The sequence below is a fragment of the Rhineura floridana genome, chromosome 3 (genome assembly GCF_030035675.1).
Source record: "Rhineura floridana isolate rRhiFlo1 chromosome 3, rRhiFlo1.hap2, whole genome shotgun sequence".
Classification (NCBI taxonomy): Eukaryota; Metazoa; Chordata; class Lepidosauria; order Squamata; family Rhineuridae; genus Rhineura; species Rhineura floridana.
In genome coordinates, this window is record NC_084482.1 from 216,970,420 (window position 1) to 216,987,726 (window position 17,307).

Sequence of the window (17,307 nt, forward strand, 5' to 3'; positions counted from 1 at the left end):
TCTTTAATATTAGAAGATCTTTTGAAAGCTTTTTAAAGAAATGTTGTTAAAGATGTTTTCCTTTAATGTATTTTAAAGTTTGTTTTTATGATGTTTTAAAGTGTTTTTAGTGCTTTTGTTTGCTGCCGTGGGCTCCTGCTGGGAGGAAGGGCGAGATATAAATCAAACAATAAATAAATAAATAATAACATGAAATTAAAACTGGAGTATCCTGACTAGGATATATTTCTTAACCACATACATAAGAACATAGGAAGAGTCTTCCTGCATCAGGCCAGAGGCCCATCTAGTCCACCTTCCTGTTCTCATAGTGGCCAACTAGATGCCTGTGGGAAGCTTGCAAGCAGGATCTAAGCACAAGAGCACTCTCCACTCCTACGATTTCGGAACACTGGTTTTGAGAAGCAAACTACCTCCAACCACGGAGGCAATGCATATCCAGCGTGGCCGGTAGCCACTGATAGCTTTATACTCCATAAATTTGTCTAATCCTCTTTTGAAGCAATCCATGTTGGTGACCTTTGCTGTGGGAGCAAATTCAGTAGTTTAATTTTGCGCTTCATTAAAGACTTTCTTTTTCTCTGTCCCCTACCTTCAAACATTCCATTTCATTGGACGGCCCCAAGTTCAAACAAACAAACAAACAAATAAACAAGAGAGAGGGAGAAAACCTTCTCCTATCCAATTTCTCCACTCGGGCATAATCTGACAATCTTCTCGCATGCCCCCCCCATCAACTAGGCCCACCATGGCTGCTCTTTGCTGAACTTTGTAAAATGGGCGATTCCTCAGGCCAGGCAGGACCCAGATGGACAGGGACATCTGTGAGTTCTTGCAAACATGTTTTTCTCCTTGCAGGTTGCAGAGAAGGGGAACCTTCTTCTCCTTATAATTATGAAAATCTCTGTGATTTATTTGTCTAGTCCAGGGATTTCCCCAAAGACCCTGAGACTGAGAGCATAAACATCAGGATCACAGGCAGGATGAGGTAACATCTTGTAACGAACCTGACAGAAGAACTGGGGCATAAATACGCCTGTGCCACTGAGAACCGGGCCTGAGAGATTTGGGGCAGGCGGGGACCACGTCAGTGGGAGGTTCCCTATTGCTGCCTTTGCTTCTGAAGCTGCTGCTGGACTCCAGTTGTGCTGCTGCAGTCACTGCTGGCACAAAGGAGCCAGAATGATATTGGTGCTTCTGCTTCTGCTGATCATGCCCTATGGAGCTTGTGGGATGCTGAAAGCAAAATGCCCAGTGGATATGCTGGGGCAAACAGATCCACTGAATTATTACAGGCCAGGAGACCACCTCATTGGCGGGGTCATCGATGCAAGAAGAGCTTATTATAGACCATATGACTTTTCCCAACCCCCCTTAACCAAGATTATAGAGTAAGTGACCTTCTGCTTCCCAACCAGCACTTCTGATTTTCTGTAGTTACCAGGGACAGCCTCTCATTTACGGCCATCTCTGATAAAACACTCTCCCTCCTTTGTCCCTGTGTTGTCTTTGGAGAAAGATTTAGGGATTTAGAGGCAGCATCTGAGTGCATAGCTGGCCCCTTGGTGTCCTGCGGTTGGGGAGGGTAATTCTGAAAGAGAAGGATGGCTTTTTACCTTAACATCTGCCCTCTGTGACCTCGGTTGACTATCATCTACTAGTTCCCTAATTTTAACCACAAAGACTCCATATACATAGCCCCCATTTTCCCTTCTTGATTTGTGGTTACAAACAGTCCTCCTTTACCTCCATAGCAGATTTTACAAACAATGCTCAACTTACAAAGCATTTCTAACCAGTTTAAATGGACTTTCCCTTTGGGATTCCTGGCTCTCCCCTCTCAGAATATTGGCGGTCTGCTACGCCCTGCCCACAAAGTGTTCCTTGAGCTTAATGTTTGCCTTTTGCGGGCACCAAGTCCTTTACACACCACTGGACCTCTGTCCAAGGTTATTCTGATTTTTCTTGACTCCCACTGTGTGCCTGCTTTTATGGGCACCCATCATCCTGTCTTTGTTATTTATCATTTATGAGATCTCCTTGATTTATGACTATATGAGGAAGCCTAGACTTCAAGTCCACACTTGCTGAGCAAAATGTCATGCATTGACCAAACACTGAAGCCATCTTCCTGGAAAGTCTCTATTGTCCCTGGTTTAGCTAAGAAAACAGCAACTGTGGTTTTATGCTCAGCACATCTCCTTAGCTGGGTCTATTCCAACATCATCTGGCACGGTTTCCCCCCTACCATCTTTGTCAAATTGAACACAGTGGTACCCAGCTGGCTTCTGTGGTAATAGCTAGAATGCATTTGTTAGGTTTCCTACTACAATATGATCTGGTGAGGGTTTTTTGAAAATTTAACAAAAATTATAAAGGTGTCAAATACTCTATTAATCCTAATCCTATGCTGGGAGCGGAGGAATGAACTGGTGTTCATGAAGCCTTTCCTGCCATCTCATTTCCTTGCAGGATAACCTTCTTCTTTACTTATTTATTGGTGGGGGCCTTTCCTTATCCTTACTGATTTGAAATCCAATCCTTTCTAATTTTATATCTATAAAATCAAAATATTAAGTTTTGATAAGTGCTGCACCTAGTCTTCTCTCATTTTCAAAAACAATAGCTGGTAACCAATAAGTTGCTTAAGGGTATCCATGCACTGCTAAACATTGTGGTTTCTCTGTGTCTGGATGTCCCAGACGCTTCTAGCTAACCACAGACAGCTGTTTGCAGAATCTTTTGCAACACTGTATGAGGTGGTTTTAGCTCATCATGTAGCCTTCTGCTAGCTGACTTTTACTCATGTCAAGTTGAAAACCTATGGTTTACTGCTTAATATGCAGCCTTTCAATACCTATTGATATTAACTTAATTTATAATTTAATACCTGCCAACATAGAACCTGTCTGCTCAGAGATCGGCACTGATTGCTGATTTGTTACTGAGCAGGGTTCATGTTGGGTTTTATTAGATAAAAACAACTGTAGTTCCACCTCTTGTTGTTGTTGTTATGTGCCTTCAAGTCGACTACGACTGATGGCGACCCTATGAATCAGTGACCTCCACGTGCATCTGTCATGGACCACCCTGTTCAGGTCTTGTACTTTCAGGTCTGTGCCTTCCTTTATGGAATCAATCCAACTCTTGTTTGGCCTTCCTCTTTTTCTACTCTCTTCTGTTTTTCCCAACATTATTGTCTTTTCTAGTGAATCATGCCTCCTCATGATGTGTCCAAAGTAGGATAACCTCAGTTTCATCATTTTAGCTTCTAGTGATAGTTGTGGTTTAATCTGTTCTAACACCAAAATACTTGTCTTTTTCACAGTCCACGGTGTGCGCAAAGCTCTCCTCCAACACCACATTTTAAACGAGTTGATTTTTCTCTTATCTGCTTTTTTCAGAATACCATGGTCTCAATGAATCTGACTTTAGTGTGTAGTGATACACCTTGGCATTTGAGGACCTTTTCTAGTTCTCTCATAGCTGCCCTCCCCAGATTTCTTGACTATTGTCTCCATATTAGTTAATGACTGTGCCAAAGTATTGATAATCCTTGACAAGTAAAATTGGCGAAGCAGAATTGAGAATTAAACAGCTCACCTTCCCTGCACCAGCTGAATAAAGAAACAGTCTTCATTAGCAAAAAAAGTAGTAGTCTTTACCCACAGTGGAAGCTGGCACGGGAGGGATGTGGAGAGCCAGCAGCAATGGTTCCTGTGGCAGCTGCCACAGCAGCATCACCATCTCTGGGGAACCATGGAACATGGGGAACCTGCGGGAGATGGGAGAGGGAGGAACAACCATCACTATGAAGCCAACACCACATCCCAGAGACACGCCGAGGTGCCTGCCTCAGCATGTCTTGAGTGCCCACGGTTTTAGGGAAGCCCCTCCAGGTGATGGTAGCCACGTGCAACTCACTGCCTGGGGGCAGGCCCAGTTGGAGGGGTGGTCCTAAAGTGGTGCCAGCATGGGGATCGTCAGGTGGGCAATGGGCACCTAGGCGTGGCTTCTGTGGGTTGGGCAGGCACTGCCAGTGGGAGGGGCTATGGAACTTCCATAGCTACGTCCTGGTGCAGAGATCCCCCCTCGGGCTCTCAGGCATGGGGCGCCTGGTCCGGCTGCTCCTCAGGGACAGACTGGCACTACTCAGTGTTTTCCACCTGGAATGCTCATCTGTGCATCGCTGGGAGCTCCCTTGTGCTTGGTGGGAGGGGTCGGCTGAGGCCGCTGCACTCGGCTGCCATCAGCGGGCACCTCTAGGGCAGGTTGGACATTGGGAGCTGAAGGATGGAGGGGGGAGGGAGAGGATGGTCAGGCCTGTGCCAATGTCTCGGGCGGCCTGCCACCCTCAACCACCCACCAGCCCACTGTTGCTCATGGCCATCTGTTAGGGAACACTCCCATTCCTCAGATTGTCTCAGTTGGCAGTATTGGGGCAAAGATCTCTTCCTTTGGGGCGGGAGCCTGAGCCGTGGCCTCCTGATCTTGGCCATAGGAGAGGCAAACCAGCTGCAGTGCCGCCCCTTCCCAGCACCCGCTTCCCAGGTGCAGAGCACTGTGGGAGCATCAGCCACCACTAGCTGGTACAGGCGGGATTTTTCCTCAACATGCCAGCAGGGCTCATGCCAGCTGTGGCTGCCAGCCAGGCCATGGTCACCCACGCCAGAGTGCCTTCCACCAGCAGTCCCACAATGCCCCCGTAGGTGCCTCACATGCCTCCCACATGCAGGGTCCCAGAGGGAAGCAGAGGCCTTCCTCAGTGCTCTCAAGGCCACGGAGCCTGGCCAAAGCCAATAAGGGTGTGTGAGGAATGTGACTCTCTGCCCATTCACAGGCCGTGACTCCCATGGATCCCCTCAGGAGGCTCCCCCTCCTTCCTCAGGGTATGTCTGCGCTGACAGCCAAGGCCACTCTGGAGTGGGGGTGGTCGGAGCTGTGCTGGGGGCTGGTGTCTCATTAGGCTTCCTGGGCCTTGGAGAGCCAGCTCACTTGCCTTTCTGCTTCTCCTCATGTTCTGCCCAGGATTAGACTAGATTGCTGCAATGTCTAGGCCCAAAAGGTTAGGCACATCCGCCAGATGCAATCATAACACAGAGGCTGGCTGAGCACTACATGGGAGGGGGAGATGTTCTGCAATGCATCACAATACTGTCCTTCCTGCCTTTTCTTCTTCCATTGCAAACCCTGAGCCTTGTCAGCTCCCTCCCCCATCCATCAAGATTTGTACTCACTTCTTTCACATCTTTAACTCTTATATTTGCTGTGTTGGCTTTCCCTTGGTAACTTTGCCCTCCCCTCTCTTTGGATGCCTAAATTGTATTTCTAAATGCTCGCCTGAAGTTTTAAGTTACTGCAATGCTAGAAATTTGGGGACTGAACGAAAATTTCAACTGGGGGGGCATAATTATCATTTGAGGGGCAATGCCCTCATTTGCCCCTCTGTTGCTACAACCATGCGTTGCCAGTGCTTCCAGACTTGAAATGTGCTAGAAGTAAATAGATTTTCCTCTTTGTTCAGTAATGACACTGAAATACGACCAAAAGGCAGTGCCCACAATTGGCCTCAACCCAAAGTATCTTCCTCTAAAGTTATCCAATGTTTAGGCATTTTCATGATCATGAAACACAGTTTTCACACTTGGAAGGTGCCATAGTTTTACCCCCAACACTCTCAGGTAAGTGGGGTTAGAATCACAGCCTAAATTATTCTGCTTCCAGTGTAAGAGGCTGAGTGCTCAGGAGCAGCCCAGGGGCTCCACACGTTTTTTCAAGCTGCCAGGACCACCAAAGCTGCTGCAACCTTGGCAGCTATTTGCCAATATTCCACAAACCTTTCAATACAATGTTCTTTAAAGATTGTGTGCTTCTCCTTTCCAGAAATAATAATAATAATAATAATAACAACAACAACAACAACAACAACAACTTTATTTATACCCCGCTTTTTTTCACATTGGAACTCACAGCGACTTCCAGATAAAAAACATATACAATTAAAAACCTACCAAAGTTAAAAGCATATAATACATAAATGATAAATATAGACAAATTGTAGACATAATTAAAAATGACTCTAATTTAAAATAGCATTGGAAATAGAAATGGAGCATACATCTCCCAATTTTTGTTCTGAAGTGACACACAGATATTTATCTTGCAACAAAGGTTGGTCTCTTCCCATCCTACCCCATAGAAACATAAAGATATCATGGATATCAGCTCTTCTGATTGATGCTGCCCAGGAATGGTCCTTAAAAATGTGACACATTGTTTTCATTAAATGGAGGAAGGCAGCCGGACACCCCTGTTTTATCATTTCATTATATGCAGTTGGGCTAATAAGGAGTACTGGCAGATCCTGTCCTTCTTGTTTGCCATCCAGGAGATCAACCAGGATCCCAGGATCCTACCCAACATTACTCTCAGTTACGACATCTATGAGACCTATTTCAATGCAAGGATGACCTCCGATGCCATGCTAGACTTCTTTGCTGGTGGAGAAAACAACATTCCAAACTACCATTGTGGAAGATGGAAGTACCTGTTGGCTGTCCTTGAAGGAACGAATTCTGAAATTTCCAACCAGATTTCAATCATGTCTGGCCTTTACAAAATCCCACAGGTAGGAACAGGAGGGGAGAGGAGTCAAACTGCACATAATCTTATTATGCTGATAACAGACAACAGATCAAGGAATGTAACATATCAAGCAACTTCTCGAGAGATAGGTCCAAAAGATTAAGGAGGAAACTCAATGATAACCAGGCAATCTTTTTAACATAAAGTCAGTTAAAATAATTGCTTGTAAAAGGAACTCATTATATATGCTCTTGTGCAAAAAATCTTAAAGCATCTAGGGAATGGTGGTGGTGAATGAAATGCATAGTCATAGTCTCAGGCCTCGAGAGGTCTGCCGCACATACAGTTTAGGGCATAGCGCATGATGATATATATGCATGTTCTGAATTACAGTTAGTAAATGAACTGAAAACATATTTATTGTTATCAACAAGTTTTATGAATTCTTTAGCTATAAGCTCCCTTGGCAACAAGAACAATGCCCACAAGTAAAGTGATATCCTTAGGACGAGATATTCTGTGGATCAAGTCATTATGGAGCAATCTGGTCCATCTAAGAGCAATCTAAGATGTTCTCCAGATCCCTGTAAATGGAACCTTACCACCACCAGATGTTCTCCCAATGAGCAACACTCAAAGGGAGGAAGGAAATGAGGGGAAAGGAAATGGGTCTTTAGGACCCCAGAAACAGGGCAGAGGAGAGTAGGGAATGAGAGAGAAGCAGGGAAAGGAAGACTTTGCAGTTAACAGATAATGGGAATGAGCTCCGGGGACTGGAGCTTTTGCCTTCCCTTCCCCTCTTGTGCAGGCTCTCCAGTGAGAGTCTGCCAGGCCCATGAGGGAGGTGTGTGGGCTACCACCACTGTCTTTCTACCTCTCTCTCCTCCTTCCAGGTGCAGCTCTAGGTTTGGCACCCTCCTCAGCACCATCAGACATCAGCAGTGGGGGGTGCAAGGGCTCAATCTGCTGCTCCCCTCAAAGCCTCCTGAGGTCTCACCTTGCCTCATGGCAGGGCTGGCCCAGTCTTTTCCTCAGACTCATCTTTTATAAACACAGGTTTAGATATTTGTGCTTCTCTAATTTTTATACATCAGGGTCTATGGAACTCCCTGCCACAATAATTCAGAGTTCCTCAATGTGACCCTTTTCCGTTGCCACAAATTCCCTTAAAATGCCTTTAAAGCCTCCTAGTAGCTTCGTAGAATAGGATTACGTGTGAGATGGACACCAGCACTGGAGACAGGATAAACTATTGACTATCTTGTACATAAGGAGATACTGAGGACTCCAAAGCAAATCTTACATGTGCCTTGATGACAGTTCCTAAGGACTCTATTGCTAACTCCAGCCTCTCCTTAACTGGCCACCTCCCAATCCAGTCCAGGTCCTGGAGACAATCTGCTTCGGGCCTCAAAGCTCCTCCAGTTGAACTTCTGACTGCTTGGGCAGTCCAGTTGATTTTAAAAATGTGCAGCCTTCTTCTAGTAAGGCCTTTATACACAGCAGCCTTTCAGAACTACTCAATCAGTGGCTCCTTTTTCTGACATTCACTACAAATTAAGACACTGGGAATGAATGGCTTAATATTCAGGTCTTGGCTGTCCACTTCCCTCCAGTTTATTCTAGCCTTTGCCTCACATCTCCCTCATCAACTTAAAACAAAATTAAAACAGCTTTAAAAACATATTAAAACAAAACAGCTTTAAAAACATCTATTTAAAAAAGCTTTAAAAAGATCTTAAAAAGCAATTCCAACACAGACACAGACTGGGATAAGATCGGTACTTAAAAGGCTTGTTGAAGAAGGAAGGTCTTCAGTAGGCTCTGAAAAGATAACAGCGATGGTGCCTGACTAATATTTAAGGGGAGGTAATTCCAAGGGGTACATGCCGCTACACTGAAGGTTCACTTCCTATGCTGTGCTGAATGGACCTCCTGATAAGATGGTATCTGTAGGGGGCCCTCACCTGCAGAGTACAGTGATCAACTGGGTATATAAGGGGTAAGATGACCTTTCAGGTATTCTGGTCCCAAGCTGCATAGGGCTTTCTACACCAAAACCAAAACCTAGAACTTGGCCTCATAGCTAATAGGCAGCCAGTGTAAAACTTTCAGCAGCAGGGCGATACTCTGCCCCAGTGAACAGTTGCACCCCCACATTTTGCACCAGCTGCAGCTTCCAGACCAACCTCAAGGGCAGCCCCACATAGAGCACATTACAGTAATCCAGCCTGGAGGTTACTAGTGCGTGGACAACAGTGGTCAGGCTATCCCAGTCCAGAAATGGCTGCAGCTATCTTGCCAGCCAAAGCTGGTAAAAGGCACTCCTAGCCATTGAGGTCACCTGGGCCTCTAGTGACAAAGATGGATCCAGGAACACCCTGAGACTAGGAACCTTTCTTTCAAAGGGAGTATGACCCCATTCAAAGCACTCAACTGACCTATTATCTGAACTCAGGACCACCAACCCACAATACCTCCTTCTTGCTAGGATTCAGACTCAGTTTATTGGCCCTCATTCAGACCACCACCGAGTCCAGGAAGCGGTCTAGGGCTTGCACGGCCTCTCCTGATTCAGATGTTAGAGAAATAGAGCTGGGTATCATCAGTGTATTGGTGACACCTCACCCCAAATCTCCTGATGACAGCTCACAAAGGATTAATACAGATGTTAAACAACATGGGGGACAAGATGGCACCCTGCGGCACCCCACAGCACAACTGCCAGGGGATTGAAAGACATCCACCCAATGCTATTCTCTGAAAATGACCCTGCAGGTGGGATTGGCACCACCGTAAAACAGTGCCTCTGATACCCATCTCACCAAGTCGGCCCAGAAGGATACAATGGTCAATGCTATCAAAAACCACTGAGAGATCAAATAAGAGTAACAGGCTCGCACTCCCCCTGTCCTTCTCCCGATAAAGGTCATCCATCAGGGTGACCGAGGCCCATTCAGTCCCATAATCAGGCCAGATGCCAGATTGGAATGGGTCAAGATAATCTGTTTCACGCAAGAGTACTTTTCCAAATGACAGTTATTTCTCCCAGCTGATTGTTAACTTTCTTGCCCTTACTTCACTGACTAGAAACTCCAGATTAATCAGAATGAATTTCCCAGGACAGTCATAACGATTTTACCAGATTCATGCCCCATCTATACTTAAAACAATGTCCTCTCTCTCCTTCTTCCCACTTTCAGAGCTGGTCTCTAAACAGCTGCTACCACATAGGCCTGTTCAACACAGTAACAGAACAAGTTTTCAGACTTGGACACTTACACTCTGACGTCAACAGAGGTCATAGAAATCTATTTTTCAAAACACAAAACATAGACAGGCAGTCACAACCAATCTCTTCCTTTCCTCACTAGGTCAGTTTTGGTTTTGATACGCATATTTTTAGTGATCAAACCCAGTTTCCTTTTGTCTACCGGATGATCCCAAAGGAAGAATCCCAGTACTTGGGGATTATCACGTTGCTCCTGCATTTTGGATGGACGTGGGTTGGGCTCTTTGCTCCAGACAATGACAACGGAGAGAGGTTCATGAGTGCCATTTCACCTCCAATGATTAGCACTGGGATTTGTGTTGCTTTCTCAGAAAGAATAGAACCAAAGGCTCTATACCAAATGTCTTTACAGAGTGAACCACCTGCCACGTGGAGAAAAGCCAATGCATTTGTTTACTATGGGGACTCTGAAGACCACTTTGGCCCAATCCACACGATACAAGAAATGCTTGGAAAGGTACAAACTGGGGCAAAAGTCTGGATCACAACATTTTTTCAGGGCATCCACACTGCCTTGTTTTATAGTACTAAGGACTTTCTGGATATCCATGGTTCTTTGTCCTTTGTGATGAAGACTCCCCGAAGGACAAAACATGACAAGTATGGCTCATTTGCTTCTCTGCAGTTCTGGAGTTCAGCATTCAAATGTTCATGTTCAAAAGATGTGACGCCTGAGGAAGGCTGGACAAGATGCACAGAGAAGGAGAAGCTGGAGACTTTGCCCCAAGAGGAGCTTGAGAGAGCCTGGTCTCAAGACAGCTACAGCACTTACAAGAGTGTCCACCTCGTGGCTCAGGCTTTAAGTGCTGCATATTCATCCAGATCAAAACGGATTTTGAGGGCAAGTGAAGAAGGTGGGTTGGGACTTCAAAGTCTGCAGCCATGGCAGGTATTTCCTTTTTGGTCTTTTGCAACACCACTGCCATCTGAAATTCTTTCTAGAGCCAGTATTGATTGTATTTTATCTCATTTTGTCTTCAAGAATAACTGTTAGTTGAGAAGGAATTTATAAATCTGTAATAATACTCGTAATAATACTCTTGAAAATCCTTATCCTACATCCAGATTCAGTCCTGATCCTGGTTCTAGTCACATCATCACATGTGTTCCTTTAGGCAGGAGAAATCTCAGTGGCTCCTTCCGTCCCTTTCTTCCACCTAGCTCACCTGAAGTTGCAGATACCATGAGGGTCCACTGTGGTACTGCGATGGCTGGTGGCTGCGTGTCAGTGGGGCAGTGGAAACTGCTCTGGGAGCTGTCCATTTGCCAAACCTATTTTGACACTGGATTTTGCCTTTTTTAAAAAGTGGTTTAATCTCATGTAGACTGAACTGCTAGTGATTACGCTTGTTCCATCTGCCTGCTATTCCTGTGTGTGGTGTGGTTCCTGTGTGTGGGTTGGAAAGTCCCATATTAATTCACGATCAATAGATTTGTTCATGTTCAATTTATTCTCCAACTTGGCAAAAGATGGTAGCTTAACTTTCCATCCATCCATCCATCCATCGCAAGCGTGGCAAAGATTACATGTCAAAGAGTTCACATTCTCTAACGTGGCACAAGGTGGCAGCAAACCTTCTAATTGACCGAGACACCAATCCACCTCTCAGCAAATGCGGGAAAGATTGGTTCACATGTCAAAGATGTCACATCCTCATCTGAATGTGAAATCAAGTCCACGTGCCAGGGCAGGTATGGGTCTAATGTACCTCCGTGCCAGCATGCTGCATAGACTACGGAAGAAATTCCCAAGGAGCTCAGTTTCACTGCTCTCAGTGTCCCTCCACATTTACATTTGGATTCAGAGGTGTGTGTGTGTGTGTGAGCGCCCATGCAGATTTCCAATTCCTTAAGTCTTCATGATGACAGACTTGAAGAGGAGGGAGTCTTGGAAAAACCTCTTCCAAATCTCTTCCCCTTCCCCCTTCAAGTCTTCTGTCATGGAGAATTGAAAGGAGCATGCAGGGAGACATGGGAAAGGCTTTAAGACACCCCCCGCTCTCACATTTGAGCAAACGGGAGTGCAGACACTCTCTTAAAGCCTTTGCAAAATCCTCTTCGATGTAACATGTGCATACCAGTTGCTAAACCCTCTCCTCTTGCCCAACTGCTGATGTCACTAGGGGTGAAAATGGCCTCGGGGCCATATGGGACACCTTGAAGGGCCATGATTGACCTGGAGGCCAGAGATAACTAATCCGTCCCCTATGTTAATTTTGCCTGGTCTCAAAGTCTCTAATCAACCTGGCCAAGTTCAAGATGCTAGTCTTGGTGTACAAAGCCTTACACAGCTTGGGACCAGAATACCTGAAAGACCATCTTACTCCTTATATACCCAGTCGATCACTGCGCTCTGCAGATACCATCTTATTAGGGGGTCCATAGAGGAAACCGACCTTTAGTGTGGCGGCACCTACCCTGTGGAATTCCCTTCCCTTAAATATTAGAGAGGCGCCATCTCTGTTATCTTTTTGGCGCCTGTTGAAGACCTTCCTCTTTCAACAAGCCTTTTAAGTTGAGACCTTATCCCAGTCTGCGTCTGTGTTCAAATTGCTTTTAATATTTTTTAAACCTCTTTTTAAAAAATATGTTTTTAACCTTCCCCCCCCAGATATGACTTGAAAACTTTTTTAAAAATGTTTTTAAAGATGTTTTGTTTTAATGTTTTAAAGTGTTTTTAGCAGAGCTTGGAAAAGTCACTTTTTTGAACTACAACTCCCACCAGCCCCAGCCAGCATGGCCACTGGATTGGTCTGATGGGAGTTGTAGTTCAAAAAAGTAACTTTTCCAAGCTCTGGTTTTTAGTGCTTTTGTTTGCTGCCCTGGGCTCCATCTGGGAGGAAGGGCGAGATATAAATCAAAGAAACAAACAAAGAAACAAACCATCTCCACATGTGAGTTGCATGCTCCTTTGGACTCTGGGCCTGAGGTGCTCCACACCTTTTTTACATTGTACCCTCAGTGTCTGTGAGTGCAAAAGGACAGAAGTTTAATGCAACCCTCAGATCATGTCTTCTAAATGCTGGCGTTCTCTCTGTCACTCTAGTTTCACACGTTCTTAAGAGAAATCCGCTTTTCAAATTCTTCCATGGGCGGACTGGGTTTTGACGAGAAAGGGGAGCTGACAGACAACTTTGATATCATGAACTGGGTCCTATTTCCTAATCAATCCAATGGCATTGTGAAAGTTGGGAGCGTTGAGGGACGGACATCCTCCAGCATAAAGTTCACCATTAACCCGGAAACTATTGTGTGGCCCGGGAAGTTTAACACGGTAGGAACATAGGAAGGTGCCTGATATTACTGGTCCACCAAGTTCAGTATTATCTTCAGCAACTGATGGTGGCTCTCTGGGCTTTCATGCAGGGGACACTCCCAGCCCTACCTGGAGATGTCAGGGCTGCCCCTGGGACCTCCTGTGTGCTCAACCACTAAACTGCAGCCCTTCTGCGCTATGGAAAATAGGAAATGTGTCATGGCATTCTCTTGCTGTGACATCAGTTAAGCTCTGATAATTTGTCCATCAATACTGGCCCCAGGTTTGGGCGCCCACTAACCCTAACCCTTTGTGGGTTCCTCACAGGATGAGCTACCTTCTTCCTCACTCATTTTGACCCTGCTTCTTTGCTTGCCCTCTCCATTTGAACCCAATCCACCATCCACCCAGGCAGAGAGGGCCAAAGAGAGGAGGGGGACTTCTGAGAGCTTCAATTCCTCTCCTGATTCAAACCTAAAGCCAGTTTCCCGATACTAGTCCCCAGTTAACAGTCATCAACTCTGCACTGAGGCCTATATTTGCAGTTATCAGTCAGATCCACAGCCTTTCTCCTCTGAAGTCCCCCAGGCTTCTCTCATGACTACTGCTGCAGTCGTCATCCTGGTCCAGCAACCTGTCACCTCAGGTTCTCAGCAAACCTGCTAACCCTTGGCTGTAGAACTCTTCTCAAGGCTGCCTCTCAAGTCACCAACTTTTCCCCACAAACTTTCACAGCTCTAGCCAGTGATTCCAGCTCTTGCCTTTCTCAGGCTTTCCAAACCTGAGACTGACTACAACCTCTGAGTCTTCCTGGTTCATTTAGAGGGCCAAACTCTCTTTGTAGTTGTCCCCCCCCCTTCTTTCAGCCAGAAAGCCTGGTTGAAGGCCCCACTAGCCAATACATTCAATTTTGAATCTATATACTGCTGATATTCTGTATCTCCGCAGCTCCCAGCAGAAAGGCATGGCAGTCTACAGGTAATTAACCCTTTACATTCAACCATGTGTAGATCCCATTATACATGTTAAAAATAAAATTTTATCTGGAAAACAAGATGACTGTTCCACATAGTCCAATAACATTTGGAAGGCAACAGGTCCCCAGCTTCTGATTTACAGCTTTAAAACCTGAATTTGATTAAAACAAAACTTAAGGTACTTTTCTATTACTCAGGGTCTTCAGGTGAAATATTTTATTTATATCGATCATCAGTGTGTTTACTGCTGTCGTGTTTATTGCTGTTACCCTAAGACTGAAATTTAGTCTCTTTTGCTGTTCTGCTTTTAAGTTTGTATACTCTGACTTCTCTCTAGAAAGGTGGGATTGAAATGTTGAAACAAAGAGGATTCTCTGCCATGTTGTTCTGCACAAAAAATGATTCCCTGAAAAAAAAAAGGCCTGAGGTCACTTGGGGTCATTGGGACTAGAGATCCTGTTGGTTCCTTCCCAAACTCTAGGCATGTATTTCCTGGACGCAAACACTCCTAATACATTGCTGTTGATGCCCCTAATATTTGTTTTTAGACTGTGCCTCGTTCCAGGTGCACTGAAAGCTGTCGCCCTGGATATGCCAAGGAGATTCAGGAAGGACAGCCGGTTTGCTGCTATGCTTGTGCTCCGTGTGCGGAAGGGACCATCTCCACTCAGGAAGGTGGGTGACTCCAGAGGAAAGAACAGCCTGGCTGCTGGATATGGGCAAAGGTCTACCTAGTCCAGAGTTTGTTCTCACAGTGGTCAACCAGACGCCACTATGGAAAGTCTGCAAGCAGAACATAAGTGCAACTGCCCGCAGGGGGATGGGACAAATATTTGAGGCTTCCTGGAACATTCATAAGTGAAGGCTCTCTGCCATTGCCCCGCTACCTAAAATGAGGTTGTTGGTGACTAGGCTCCCCTGGGAGGTTCAGCAAACAGCAGTCATGTCATTCCAGTGCCATCAGAAACTGCCTTGTCCTGCTCACTCATCCTCATATTAGCACATAAACAAGTATGCATGAAAGGGTGTTGTGAATGATACTGAAGTCATTTTCCTTCTCAGATGCAGAGCATTGCACCATATGTCCAGAGGATCAACATCCCAACAAAGACCGAGATCAATGTATCCCCAAGAATGTCACCTACCTGTCCCATGAAGAATCTTTGGGGATCATCCTGGCTTCCTTTGCCCTCTTCTCGTGTTTAATAACAGGCCTTGTGTTAGGAATCTTCATTAAATACCTAGAAACTCCAATCGTCAAAGCCAACAACCGGGACCTATCATTCATCCTCCTCGTCTCTCTCTTGCTTTGCTTTTTGTCTCCCTTTCTGTTCATCGGCCGGCCCAGGAAAGTGACTTGTCTTCTCCGACAGATGGCCTTCAGCATCATCGTTTCAGTCGCTGTGTCTTCTGTCTTGGCCAAAACCATCACTGTGGTGCTGGCCTTCCTGGCCACAAAACCAGGGAACAGAATGAGAAAATGGCTGGGGAAGGGTTTGTCCAACTCCATTGTCATTTCCTGTTCCAGTGTCCAAGTTGTCATCTGCACCATCTGGCTGGGTGTCTCTCCACCATTCCCAGACTCTGACATGCACTCCCAGCCTGGACACATCATCCTGCAATGCAATGAAGGGTCTGTTGCCATGTTTTATGGTGTCCTTGGCTACATGGGCTTCCTGGCTGCTATTTGCTTCACGGTGGCTTTCCTAGCCAGGAAACTGCCTGGGGCCTTCAATGAAGCCAAGCTGATCACTTTCAGCATGCTGGTCTTCTGCAGTGTTTGGATCTCCTTTGTGCCCACCTACCTGAGCACAAAGGGGAAATACATGGTAGCCGTGCAGGTCTTCTCTATCTTGGCCTCCAGTGCTGGCCTTCTGGGCTGCATCTTCCTCCCCAAATGCTATATTATTGTACTCAGACCTGACCTGAATATGAAGGAGCATTTAACAACAAAAACGAAAGGTGGTATCTGATTCTTAAACTATAATCTTATATTTTGACTACTAATGTCCAGCAGAGCTGTAATGAAACCTTTGTGCTTTTCTTTGCAATGTAGCTCCTTAGATGCTGCAAATGTACCCGATCTCTTTTTGCACTCAGTTATGAAAGAAAGTAGTCATGAATGATGGAATGTCTAGTGACCCTGGAATGATTACAGGTCCTTCGGTGTTCAAGATTTATATGCATCATTTTATCACAGCGAGATTCCCAGTGTTTATAACTCATATTTGCTCCCAGGCCAAGTTCAAGGTTCTAGTTTTGCTATACAAAGCTTTATACAGCTTGGGACCAGGATACCTCAAAGACCGTCTTATCCCTTATATACCCAGTCAATCACTGAGCTCTGCAGGTGAGGGCCTCCTGCAGATACCATCTTATCAGGAAGTCCGTTCTGTACAACAAAGGTAACGGACCTTAGTGTGATGGCACCTACCCCGTGGAATTCCCTTCCCTTAAATATTAGACAGATGCCATCTCTGTTATCTTTTGGGAGCCTATTGAAGACCTTCCTCTTTCCACAAGCCTTTTAAGTTGAGACCTTATCCCAGTCTGCTTCTGTGTTGCTTTTCAATATGTTTTTTTTAAAAAAAATATATAAACCAATGTTTTTAACCTTTTTTTAAAAAAAAGTCTTGAAAGCATTTTAAAGAATGTTTTTAAGGATGTTTTGTTTTAATGTATTTTAAAGTCTGTTTTTATGATGTTTAAAGTGTTTTTAGTCCTTTTGATGGGCGCCCTTGGCTGCTGCTGGGAGGAAAGGCGGGATATAAATCAAATGATAAATAAATAAATAAAATATTCCATACATAGTTCTCAAAGAAGGGGGTGGAGGTCATGCATTTGTGCAGTAGAACTGGTCTTCAACCCATGATGAGCATGCTAAAACTGGTTTCTGAAAAAGTGTGCTTTGCTCAGTCTCAGATGTTTCACATTCTTTGGATTAGTGACCACATGTCACAAATGGTTTTCCCCTCACCCCATTTTCTCTTTCTTTGCATGAAGGTAAAGGTGTCCCCGCACTTGTAGTGAGAGTCGTTTCCGACTCTTAGGGTGACGTCTTGCGATGTTTACTAGGCAGACCGTATATATGGGGTGGGATTGCCAGTTCCTTCCCGGGCCTTTCTTTACCCCCCAGCGTATGCCGGGTACTCATTTTACTGACCACGGATGGATGGAAGGCTGAGTGGACCTCGGCC

The 17,307-nt window shown here is 45.3% G+C and overlaps 1 protein-coding gene across 1 annotated transcript; it reads left to right on the top strand.

Annotated features, from left to right (window-relative positions):
* Positions 1 to 4,613: 4,613 nt before the first annotated feature.
* Positions 4,614 to 16,083, top strand: LOC133378969 (vomeronasal type-2 receptor 26-like). The gene is made up of 5 exons (XM_061613583.1): positions 4,614 to 4,705; positions 6,337 to 6,628; positions 12,924 to 13,151; positions 14,659 to 14,785; positions 15,173 to 16,083. Exons 1-5 carry the CDS (start codon positions 4,614 to 4,616, stop codon positions 16,081 to 16,083), a joined length of 1,650 nt encoding a protein of 549 aa, XP_061469567.1.
* The last annotated feature ends 1,224 nt before the right edge of the window (positions 16,084 to 17,307 follow it).